The 13,181-nt window shown below is 40.9% G+C and overlaps 1 protein-coding gene across 4 annotated transcripts in view; it reads right to left on the bottom strand.

The window, feature by feature from the left end:
- Positions 1–13,181, bottom strand: part of FLT3 (fms related receptor tyrosine kinase 3) — a 53,986-nt gene that overhangs the window by 24,253 nt on the left and 16,552 nt on the right. For all 4 annotated transcript variants that reach the window (XM_035116308.2, XM_035116309.2, XM_035116312.2 and 1 more), the window contains exons 2-9: positions 12,806–12,927; positions 11,173–11,369; positions 10,111–10,226; positions 7,909–8,029; positions 7,204–7,358; positions 4,268–4,404; positions 3,615–3,768; positions 1,270–1,432 (exon numbers count right to left, since the gene is read on the bottom strand). In XM_035116308.2, coding sequence (XP_034972199.2) covers positions 1,270–1,432; positions 3,615–3,768; positions 4,268–4,404; positions 7,204–7,358; positions 7,909–8,029; positions 10,111–10,226; positions 11,173–11,369; positions 12,806–12,927 — 1,165 coding nt within the window. The remainder of the gene's footprint in view (positions 1–1,269; positions 1,433–3,614; positions 3,769–4,267; positions 4,405–7,203; positions 7,359–7,908; positions 8,030–10,110; positions 10,227–11,172; positions 11,370–12,805; positions 12,928–13,181) is intronic.

Raw genomic sequence — 13,181 nt, 5'->3', positions numbered from 1 at the left:
CTGCCCTGTACTGAATCAGACCACTGGTCCACTGAGCTCAGCAATGTCTGCACTGCCTTTCAGCAGCTCTCCAGGGTTTCAGACAGGGCCCTCCAGGAAGCCCTACCTGGAGATGCTGGGGATTGGACCAGGACCTTTCTGCATCCAAAAAAAGATGCTCTACCATGGATTTACGCATGTTAGTCACAGCTTTGGATCCAGTACAGAGCAAGCACAGCCTTTGTTACAAATCTTTAGGTGCCAGGCAAAAGCGTTTCTCTATAACCTTTGGCTGGTTAACATTCTACAGTGTTTGTGGGATGGGTTTTGTGTTTTATTATGTATTTTGTGTTCTCATTTTGAATTTTTATGTTGTGAACTGGCCTGTGATCTTTGGAAGAAGGGTGGTATACATAATAATAATAATAATAATAATAATAATAATAATAATAATTAGTGTCTCCTTGTGGTTGCCTCAAAGTAGCAATCAATGGATGTGTGTTCTTGCAAGTACACAAAATGGGTCAATTGATTTTTGGACGGGTGGGATGCATAGCTGCCAAGTTTTCCCTTTTCTCGCGAGGAAGCCTATTCAGCATAAGGGAAAATCCCTTTAAAAAAGGGATAACTTGGCAGCTATGGTGGGATGGGGGTACTAAAGCAAGATATATACAGCTTCAGACTATAATAATGAAAAGATCCTCTCATCCCTTATACAGTGGTACCTCTACTTACGAATTTAATGTGTTCCGAACGCACATTTGTAAGTCGGGAAAAAAAATGTAAGTCGAATCCCATAGGAATGCATTGGGAGAAAAAATTCGTAAGGAGAAAAAATCCTATCTAAACCGCATCCAAGATGGCGGACGTAGCTCTATTCGTAAGTAGAAACATTTGTAAGTAGAGTTATTCGTAAGTAGAGGTACCACTGTATGGCCAATTGATCACTGCAAGACTGAAGGCCTCCTGCAGACACCATTGATGGTGGTTTATATATGTCCTGAGTTTTCTGCTGCATTGACTCTGAAGAAATACAATGTGCAACATGAGATGGTGAGCAGAGCATGGGGTGATTGCAGTGCATTTTTGTCTAAAACGAGAACCATTAAGGGTCTTTTTCAATCGCCTTTTTATCTAATTGGGGCAACCAGAGATTGTGGCAATGCAGGTACAAAACACGGGAAACAAATATGCAGAACGATTCTAAACCTGTTGACTCAGAAGGGTGCAGAAAACAGTGGCTGCAAGTCATTACACACAACAGAAGCACATTCAAAGAAAGTTAATTACCTGTAAGCATCTGTGTAAGTCTGATTACAAGGAAATGACATCTGGGAAAACATCCATATACATCTAATTGATGGATATGCTATTAGTGTGACTTCAAGGCACTTTCCCGCCACATCAACTTCAAAATCTTCCTTTGCATCGGTGAAATTGATAAAACCCTTATCTGTTGAAAGATATATCAAACTGATGTTGTGATATTTTTTTATTTAAAATGAAAATGTTTTCAGAAATAATTTATACCCTGCATTTCCCTTCCACAAAGGGGTTGCTCAAAGCAGCTTACAAATAAAAAAGGAAGCTAAAAGCAACAATAATCCGATCCTCAAAATACAAATTAACAAAGCAAAAAACTCTAGACAAAAAAGCCAAAACCCAAACACTGACAGTAGCAATCAATGCATGCAGCAGGAACGGAATCAGAAGCTTGTTTTAAAAGGATGGTTTTCAATTACCAACAGAAAAGGAGCAAAGAGGAAGATAACCTGAATTATTGGGGCATATGCAGGGCCCCACCACAGAAGCCACATCTACACCATACATTTAAAGCATATTTAAAGCACCTTACTACCACCAAAGAATCCTGGGAACCATAGTTTGTTGTGGGTGCTGGGAATTGTAGCACTGTTGGGGGTAACATACACTTCCCAGGGTTCTTTGGGGCAAGCCATGTGCGTTAAGTGTATGGCATGGATGTGGTCAGAAAAAAGCCCTCTCACGTTTAGCCACCAATCTTGCTTCAAAATGAAAAGGCAATGTCATCAGATGCGCAGATTCACATAAGAGGAGATGGTTCTTCATGCAGCCTGACCCTTGACATTGCTTTAAATGTCAAAATCCACTTTTTTAGGGGGGGAGGGGGGAGGGACCTGTCAATTTCCCTTCCTGACAGTTTCAGTTCTTCACATATCCTTATCTGTTTGTAATTTATTTAATGAATTTCTCCTAACATGTACATTTGAATGCATTTTCGCAAAGCCTATCCCCACCCCCACCCCCAGGATAATGCATTTTGGTCCGTCATTGTCCAGATTACATGCTTTTTAAGGCACACTTTGCCCCAGTGTATGCATTTTTGTACATATTACTTGGCTAGAGAACTGGATCGCAAGATTTGGAGAAGTGTGGTTTTCGAAGGGTGCCTGGGTTTTTGGTTCTCATTTTGTTTCAGAAAGTGAGAATTGGGTAGATTCACTTTTAAATGTGAACTGTATCAAATTCTCCCCCCCCCCGCATCCTTAGCCTTTATGCACAATAATTTTCACCCTAAACTGAGAAGCAACCAACACTTGATAGGTCGCAAGATAGGTGCTTAATTCCTCAACAGAATATTAATTCAGTGCCAAGCACACTTGCTCTGTCAGAGCAACACAGTTCCTTCTTCGAGGGCTTGAAATCAGACAAGGATTTCTAAGGCAATAAAAGATTCTCAGCCAATCTGAGCCAGCAAATATTTATTCATTGATGCTATTTAACTCTCTGTGGCTGAAATGTTTGTGCTGATTTTTTAATGCTGGGATTTTTATATGATAAAAAAATTAATATTGTATTATTTGCACGCTAGCCAGAAAACACTCTTATTGGGTGACATATAAATGCCATTAACACATAAAAACAAAAACAAAATATCCTGGACTATACATCATTCTCATGTTGTAAATTCCATCATAGGAAATGCAATGAAACAGGCACACGTGAAACAGGCATGAAGGGTGTGGAAGGTGCTATTTGTGTATCCGTGCATTTATTTTATTAGCCATCTAAGGCTGCAATAGTAACCTCACCCAGGAGTAAGCCCCGTTAAATTCAATGGGATGTAGACATGGTTCAACATGTAGCAGCATTCTATGTTCCTATGCAAACATTTTATATGACAGACTAGTGTCATTCAGCCTGTTTACTAAACGGGCGCTAGAACATTCGGCCTATTTCGGCGGCGGCGCGTGGGGGGGCCAGCTGGCCCCTCCCACGGCCGCCGCTTCATTGGGGCGCTCCGCTGAGCCCAGCTGGCCAGTGGGCACCCAGGAGAAGGCCGCGATTCGGCCTTTTTCTGCAGCGGCAGTGCGTGGGGGGGGCAACTGGCCCCTCTCACAGCTGCCGCTTCGTCGGGGCGCTCCGCTGAACTCAGCTGGCCAGCGGGCGCCCAGGAGAAGGCCACGATTCTTCTGAGGACTGTGAGGGAAACGGTAGGCAGAGGGGTGGGGGTGGGGAGAGCGTGTGTGTGTATGCTTCAAGTCTCTGTGTCCAATCCCTGTGTCTGTGGGGCACATGCGCAGTAGTGCAAACCCAGGGACACAGGGAATACTGGATGCAGAGACACTTGCACTTTATTATATAGGATGACTTACCTAAAACTGTAACCAAAGCACTCTTATTTGCAGCAAGTTCTTTGGATGAGCAGTTAAAATGTCTGCGACTCTGTTTTTCCATTGTGGGAACAAATGCATATTGCGTCTTAACCCTCTTGGAGTTCAAATTCTTCCTTCCTTCGAGTGATATGCCCTATTTTTTTTTTTAAAAAAAAAAGAACCAAAAACATAAAAGTTAGTATTTAAGAGATGGTGACATTCATTTGTGGTGTGGAGCTGTGCAAAGCTTCAGAACTACTGGAATCCATAGGAATTTAGCGAATCACGGCTAATGGAGGTCTCATCAGCTTTTCAGTGGGTCGAATCAAAAGTCTGGGTCCAACTCAGTATTTTAAAATAATTATTATGACGTTAATATGGTGCTTATTTCAGAACCAGGGTTAGGCAAGAGTCTTGAAAATACCATTAGCAAGCAGGTATTTTGGCAAGCGGCACCGGGAAGTGTTAGAAATGTGGGAATTCTCCCTGACTGTGGTCCTGAAGCTTTGAGACACTAGGAAAGCAGTGAGATTTCTCACCGCTTTCTGAACAGCTGTACAGGTACAAGAGATACACAGGGGTTTTTTTTAAGTTAGTATTTTTAATATAAGGCTACAGTAAGTGCTGACAGGAAAATGGGTTCCTCTTGGTACCTGAGTCAATTGTTTGCTTTCAGAATACCACTTCATTCCAAAGTTATAATCACCAGATATACCAAGACATCTTAAAAGCAATGGCTCTCCTGTTTTAAGAAAGAATTCCTGCATAGGGCTTCCTGGTACACTTAGATCTGAAATATAAAAATAATACCGGCAAATAAAACAACAATACAGTGGAACCTCGGTTTATTAACACCTCGGTTTACGGATTTTCGGTTTACGAACGCCGCGGACTCATCTGGAATGCATTAATTCACTTTCCATTATTTTCAATGGGAAAGTTCGCTTCAGTTTATGAACGCTTCAGTTTATGAACAGACTTCCGGAACCAATTGCACCCATGCTTTGGGTTAAGTACGCTTCAGGTTGAGTACTCCACGGACCCGTCTGGAACAGATTAATCCACTTTCCACTACTTTCAATGGGAAAGTTCACTTCAGTTTATGAACGCTTCAGTTTATGAACAGACTTCCGGAACCAATTGTGCTCATAAACCGAGGTACCACTGTACCAGCAAATAAAATGTATTTATTTATTTATTTTTAAAAACCAATACCAGCAAATAATAATAATAGTTACTGCTACTACTGCTACTACTACTATCCCTTTCTACTTACCAAACTACTGCTTAGAAGCTAACATAATTCAAAATGCAATAAAATGATCAACAATTAAATGCTAATGTGAAGCAGCAACAGAGCAGATAATTAAAACAGAGTCAGCTTAGAATGCCAAAATCAACAGAAAACGCACCTGAATAAAATGATCTGGCCCTAGTAAAACACCAATAGAATTTTGAATGAACACAAATACAACCTCAGAACTAAACACAGCAGGCCTTAAACACACACCTACATCAACTAGTTTCCAAATCCCAAAGTCATCCTAAGTGGACACTTACACACAGACTTGGACCCAAGCTGAAGGCAAAGCATCAGGCTGCTTTTGCTGAAGGTATAGGCAGTGGAAAGTTGAACAGGTTCTAGTGCTCTGCCTTGGTCTGGTGTACATGCCTAGTTGGTAGAGCCATGAGGCTCTTAAGCTCAGGGTCGTGGGTTAGAGCCCCATGTTGGGCAACAGATTCCAGCATTGCAGGCGGTTGGACTACATGACCCTCAGGGTCCCTTCCAACTCTACAATTCTGTAATTCCATGAAAATAAAATCTGCACTTCCCAGGGAGGGGCAGAAAAAGGTCTTCATGAGAGTAAGGAGGGCTGGTTGATGATGTTTTTTTAATCAGTCATCATGTAAATAATACATTATAGGAAGGAAGGAAGGAAGGAAGGAAGGAAGGAAGGAAGGAAGGAAAGAAACCAATTCTAGAGTGCTTAGCGTCAATACTTAGACTATAAGTGACTTGGAGCAGGAGGAACCATTTTAAATTGTTGCAAATATCAGGGCTCCTTTCCCCTCCAACTCATAGTGTCATGAAGAAGTGTGCCAAAACATTTAAATAAATAAATTCTTTTTCTTGAACACTTTAAATAAGAGATCTTGCACATGTTTTTTGGCACAGAACGTAAACACAAACCATTTCAACAACAAAAAATGACATTATTTTCACAGTTCACATAGAAATATGGGCTGGATGCCAGGGACTGAACCAGGAACCCTTCCCATGCAAAGAGTCTTCTCTTCTTGCCCTTCCCCAATTGAAGAGAAACAATGCCAGGCAATGCTTTGCACCAGTAAGGCTGCAATTTCACCCTTTCAATTGGAGCTCCATGTTTTATGCCCGTCAAAATCCGTAACTGGAATGGAAGTATAAAAGCTGATTTGGGTGGTGCATTGGCTATGCATCGCAAAACCAAGAACTGGGGATCTTACGGGACATGAGAGATCAAATCGATTTAACAAGAAAGGATCGCAGTTGTTTTTGGGAACTAATATATAATGAGTTAAAAAATATTCTAAAATATACGTTTCCCAAGAAACCGGAAATGTTTCTGTTGGGATTGTTAGGAAGGGAAATCAAAAAGGAAGACCAGAAAATATTTATGTATGCCACCACTGCGGCCAGAATGGTCTTGGCGCAAAGATGGAAAACCGCGGATATCCCCACAGTAGAGGATTGGAGGGTAAAAATGGTTGAATATATAGAGCTGGCCAAACTTACTGGGAAGTTAAGGGAACAGAGAGATCAAAAAGTACAAATAGAGTGGAGTAAATTTGTGGAATATCTGGAAACGTATTGCAAGACTCTAAAGACACTAACAGGTTTGAAATAATACCTACAACAGGAAATAGAGTGTTAAGTATAAAATATGGATAAAGAAGGCGACTGTTGAAAATTAGCTAAAAGAAAAGCGGAAAATGTAAGAGATAAATTGTAAAACTAAATGTGAAGTGAAAGGGAAGCTGGGTTCGGCAGAACCAAAATTGGGTATTAAGGTAGGGGGAATGGGAGCATGAAAATATTTGTTTGGTAATGGTTTATGTATGTTATTTGGCCTAATTTGCATTTTATAAATGTATGGTTATGTGTATGTTAGAAAAAAACAATAAAAAAATTATTAAAAAAAAAAGAAAGGATTGCAGTTGAACCACAATGATCCTTAGACTGCCCAAACTTGTACTTGATTATATTTCTGCAGGCATTTTTCTTCCACTGACAGATAGCAAAAAGAGAAACCCTGTGGAGCAGGGATGGCAAACCTGTGGCCTTCTAGGTGTTGCTGGTCTGCAGCACCCCAGCATTCTTGATCCCTGACCACACTGAATGGGGTTGAGGGGAGTCAGAGTTCAACAGCAGGTTTCCCTTCTGTTTCCCTTCTGTTCATAAGGAAATATTGATGGCAAACGCTCCACAAACCTGTCTAATGAAACAAGCGTATGGAAGACCACACTGGGTCTTATTAAAGCAGTGGTGCTGTTAGCATGAATAAAGGGGCTAAAAAGTCCAAACGGATAAACACATTAGTATCTTTACCTATTGTATAGAGTTTGGTGCAGACTTTTCCAAACTCGTTAACTGCACAACACCACACATGTTGTCGAAAGAGCAATTCGTTGTCTCGTAATTTCAGCTGGACCTGTTGTATTCCATCCCTGTCTTCACTTTGGGCGGCATTAGAACGTCTGCAGCTATAAAACAGAACATCAAAAGGCCACGTGTTCAAAGCCGATAACACTGCTGCCGTTACGACTCAAGTATGAATCAAGGGAACTCCAAAAACGGGCTCCTGCTGGTCCAAACTGCAAAAGCCTCCTGTGAAATCTGGAGCAGGTCTTTGGCATTTTGGTGCAGAATGAGATTCTAAGAGAAGGGTGGTTCAAAACAGGATTCTGAATTTTTCTTTGATCTGTATGCTGCTCACATTTTAGAAGTAGCGAGGCACTGGCTAAAACATTGGTTCCTCTCACTACATATACATATTTGATTTCCGAATGGGGGCTTTTGGGGGGGGAGGAGAGGGGGCAAGAAGCTTGCAACTTCAGTGGCTGGACATGAAATTCTACAAAACAAAAGGAGAATCAGATTACTGTATTTTCCCTTTTATACAGCCTATCAATCTTGCATGTTTGTGGTGCATATGCAGTCTTATCTCAGTAGGAAGATGTCCAATCTGAATGTAAAGTTGAAAGGAAAAGAAAAGAAACCATGGCAGGGTTGGTAGCAAAACAGGTGACCTACCTTTCATCAGGGATCTTGCAAGAAAACCATTCAAATTTTAGTTTAGGATATCCTTCTGATAGGCAGCTTACAGTAACTTCTGGCTGCTTATTTAGTATAAAATGTGGCTTTCTTGGGCTTTCTATTGAAAACAATGCAAGAATTCCTTATTATTTATTTATTCATGGAAGTATTTTACTTTTATTATTTATAATAAATCAATCAATCAATCAATCAATTGTTCATTTATCAGAGCACTAGCAGTCTTGTAGCCAGTGTTGGTCAGGAACTCTAAGAAGCCCCCCCCCAAAAGAACCCAGTGCAGTTTTTATATCAATGGCTGAAATCAATGCAGTTTTGAACAGTTCAGTCCACCATCTTGTTTCAAAATGGCACCTAGTTATATACAAACTTAGAAGGTGATCTCAAGAACCGTCATGGAAAATTTGGTCTTGATGCCTTAAGATTCATCCAAACGCAGAACAAACAAACACATTTCACAAGAGAGGGAGTGAGAGAGTGCATTGTTTGTCAATATTTACAAAGCTCTATCAACCAAATTCACATGAATAACGTTTCTGCACCGGCTGTACACGGAGATGCTGAAGTTCTTTAGCTGTTTTCACAAAAAGGCTAGACATTTTGTTCACGTCGAGGGTTCTATTTTGTCTCACTCTAGTCAGATCCTCTTCTTCCTCCTCCTCCTCTCCACAGCCAGCAAGGCACCCTTTTTTGCAGGGAGGGGCTCGGACTCAGAGGCAGAGAGGCTGTGCCTCCGCATCCAAGCCCCCCCCCCCCACTCGCTGGCTGCAGAAGGTAGAGCTGAACTGCTTTTCTCTCAGAGGCAGTGCTGCCATACCTGCCAAGTTGCTGTCAGAGAAATAAGGGACCGGGCCGGAAATAGCAGACCGGAAGTAGCGCTGCTGCCATTTTGGAACTGGGCGGAGCATGCTCAGAAGTGACTTTTGATGCTGCTTTGCCCAGTTCCAAAATGGCCGCCGCGCCAGAAGTCGCACTGCAGCCATTTTGGAACTGGGCAGAGCAGCATCAAAAGTCGCTTCTGAGCATGTTCCGCCCAGTTCCAAAATGGCCGCTGTGCCAGAATAAACCGGGGAAAAACAAAAAAAATCAATTTTTTCAGCTAGGAACAGCTGGAAAAATGGGGATATCCCGGGGAAAACGGGAGACTTGGCAGCTATGAGTGCTGCTGCCTGCTAGCTTTTCTCATTGACTTTGCGGGTGCCCGGCCCACACAATTTTAATGTTGCGGGTTCTCAAGCACACATGGCCCCCAAGAGTTGGCTCCTATGATTCCCAGCAACCCTTAACAAACTACCATTCCCAGAATTCTTGGGGGGAAGCCATGGCTATTAAAGTGGTATAAGTGTTTTAAATGCATGTTGTATATGTGACCCCCCCCTCTCATTTTTTACTCCCTTCCCCAACAAAGAGACAAATATCTCTTTATATAAGGAATTATAGAGAGGATTGTAGTAGCTTCACAGTTCCCTATAGTTTTGAACCATTTTCCCTTTAAAAGCTGTTGGAAATTCCGAAGAAAAATTTCACATGAGAGAGAGAGAGAGAGAGAGAGAGAGAGAGAGAGAGAGAATGGAATCAACATACAAGCAACGATTCCTTACACATAGTTTCAATCCCACTTCAACCCCACCCTCAGCAAAACAGGGAATTGTCTTTCCTGCATTTTTAAAAAATATATAATGTTGATAAATACTCTTAAACTTCCCATCTGCATAGCTGCCAAGTTATCCCTTTTTTAAGGGATTTTCCCTTATGCTGAATAGGCTTCCTCGCGAGAAAAGGGAAAACTTGGCAGCTATGCATCTGGCTCAAAGCAGGAAGCTTAGAGGAGTCACAACAATGACCCATTAGGTTGATACGTAAGGGGGGGGGATATTAATCCAGCCACCATTGAAAAATGCAATTGACCCTGAGTAGCTCAGAGCTTTTTCCTGAGAGGGATGATGTACCCATGCTTGAAATGAAATGAGTGACGTGGGAAAAATAGCACACAATACCAGAACTGAAAGAGGGAGGGGGAAATATTCAAATAAGGAAAGGGAAAAATCCCTGCAGGGGGAAGAATCAAACAGGTTTTGCTGTTTCAGAGTTAGGCATACATCATACATGGACCCGTTTCTGCCCTATCCCCCTTCATCAAGTTGTGATCAAGCCATTCCTTTGTCTCCATGTCATACTTACTTTTTATATAAATTGTAAATGTCACCCTGTAATTATTGGTTTCGGTTTTAATGGACAGCGTGTGATTTCCAGCCTGTGTTTCTCTAATTTTTGGAAACTTCTTTGAAACAACATGCCTACACAATAGGGAAAAAGCATCCATTAAAAAAAACAAAACACCAACTTCGTGTGAAAGTAAAAGGAAGCAGAACAAAATTGACAACTAAGACAACACCAAGTAAGCAGGCAAGCAAAACCTGTGGTTGAGACTACTCATCATACTAATCATTCTGTGGAGAAATTGGAAAAGGGGCATAGCTCAATGGTAGAAAGCCTGCTTTGCATGCAGAAGGTCCCAGGTTCAATGCTTCTTCGGAAGTTTATCAATGTACAGTACTGGGATCCTTTTAAATTCCCCTGCAGCTCAAATATGTGATGGCTGTTGTCTCATCACAAGAGAGACCGTATGTCTAGATTCAGTAACTGTTGTGGAATATTGCAAACTGGACAGGTTGATGTGGCAGCTTCGCTCTGAATGTGTGGTTGCAGGTGCCCGCCCCACCTGTTGTTTCTGACTTCTAGCAAATAAGTGAAGAGTGCTAAACCACCCTTTCCTAAGAAAGAACCTCTGTCCACAATGTTAGAAGTGAACCTCTTTCAGTGGAATCTAAAGTGAGTGGGTGGCATTCAAATAAATTCTACTCAGAATTGAAATTTTTGAACATGGCTAAGCTACATCCATTCAGTTCAATGGGTATGCCCCGAGTAAAGCTTTGTATTTAATTGAGGTGAATTTAATTGGTAGGTTTAAAGATTAAATCTGTGTGTCAAAGTAGGGACATATAAGTATATAAGAAAAATACGCTCCGTGTACTTGTGACTTTTGATCCAGCTATTCCTTCTGCTGAAGAGGCAAGTCACTGTGAATTGCCTCTTCAGTAGTGAGAACAGTTAAGGCAAAAACTACAAGTAAAGCTCCGGCTGCTCGTATAATCTTCCCCTAGGTGTTTAGCACTTTTCTGAACCAGAGCAAATAATAGGAAATTTTATCATAATCATCACCCAATGTATCTCTTTACTTACCTGTTCTCCAAATCCAGAGAGGAATTACAGTCAGTCTGGTTCTCTTTAAAAAACCAAAGACAGGTGATGTTCTCTGAAATATTTACTATTGCTTTAATTTCAACATTTTCAAGCACACCAACTTCGAAATCTGTTGCTGCTTCATAGATATTCCTGCTGCTTTGATAATACAGGGAACACATGCAGTCTTCTTGAGTCTGTATTGCATGAGATGGAAACACATATTTTACCACACTGGTCTTTTTTAACATCTCTGCTTCATTTATTATATTTAAGGATTTATTCACCACTTTCCAACAAATGTTTCTGAAGCAATATACACCATCACACACTCTCTCTCTCTCTCTCTCTCTCTCTCTCTCTCTCTCACACACACACACACACACACACTGTATATAATGTATACATAGCAGTCTAAAAACTAATCTTAAAAGCATTTAACATAATGTATACATAGCAGTCTAGAAACTGGTCTTAAAAGCATTTAACTATAATATTTCAAATATAGAAGAGCCACTCTTCAGGGAAAGTTACAGGTAGGTAGCCGTGTTGGTCTGACGGAGTTGAAACAAAATATAAAAAATCCTTCCAGCAGCACCTTAGTTTGTCATTGGTATGAGCTTTCGTGTGCATGCACACTTCATCATATAGTATCTGAAGCTTGAAGGAGTTTTTTAAATTTTGTTTCTTCAGGGAAAGTCCTATTAGAAACATACATTAGGAAAAGAGCAAATTGCTAGGCCTTTATCTAAGTTCATTGAGAAGCTGATTCCATAGAGCTGGTTCTTCAGATACTGGTGGGCTCATAGATGCTAAGGATCTCTTGGCTTGCTTATCTATCTATCTATCATCTGTCTATCATCTATCTATCTATCTATCTGACATTTCATTGACATTTCATTCCTAGCTCCTACACAGAATGCCTCCCTGAGTTTCACCTGCCTAAGTGTAAAGAACAAACACAGGTGAACATTCTTCTCTAATAATATCATTAGATATTAAGAGCAACCCACCTAAGTGGGTAAGAGCCAATGAGAGAGTACACACTTTGCATGCAGGTTGCAGGTTCTGTCCTGGCATTTTCAGTTAAAACTGGGATGGGGAACATGTGGCCCTCCAGATGTTGGACGGCAGCTCCCAACATCCTGGACCATTGGGCCATGTTGACTGGGGCTGATGGGACTAGGGAGTCTAGCAACATATATCCAGATATGTAGACATGACTATGTGTTTTATTCTGTTTTTAGGTTACTGCTGGTCTTATGTAGCTTTGAATATTTAAAATGCCTGCTTTGATGTGCCTTTGGTAATTACAATGGTTTTAGTTACAGGTAGGTAGCCGTGTTGGTCTGAGTCGAAGCAAAATAAAAAAAATTCCTTCAGTAGCACCTTAACTTAGTTGGTCTTTAAGGTGCTACTGAAGGAATTTTTTTATTTTACAATGGTTTTGTTTTATTTTTGTAAACCATGATGGTGTGTGTGTGTGTGTGTGTGTGTGTGTAAAATAAAATAATGAAATCTGAAGGGCCAGATTCCTCAATCCTAAACCAGAAGAATCTTGAAGTTGGTGGGACGAAGAGGAAGATCATTGATGCTGGTCTTCACTGACCACACAGGTTCATATCCTTTTTACCTCATGAGAAGGTGAAGATTCCAGCGATCCTGACATTATATTGTTTCGCTTGATTAAAAGGCATGTAATCTCTGGTGCACCCAAGCCAATCACAGCACTGGATACCAGTGTAAGAATCAGAGCTGAAAGTTAAAAAAAAAAAAGGAAAATGGAGGCCATTGTTATGAGCAGGAAATTGAGGATAATAGTACAAGTACAATATGATCAATAAAAGAACATCATAAAATGCAGAACCAGCACAAAGCATTAGCCAAAAGCATAAACACAATCCAGCATAAAATTAATAGAAAAAGCAACCTTAAAATAGCAAAGATACAGCTATTAGCTCTGCTAATCCTGTTGCCCTCCATAAAGCAGGGGTGTCAAACTCAAATTC

The sequence above is a fragment of the Zootoca vivipara genome, chromosome 4 (assembly GCF_963506605.1).
Source record: "Zootoca vivipara chromosome 4, rZooViv1.1, whole genome shotgun sequence".
NCBI lineage: Eukaryota > Metazoa > Chordata > Lepidosauria > Squamata > Lacertidae > Zootoca > Zootoca vivipara.
This window is presented reverse-complemented; position numbering and strand designations above follow the sequence as displayed.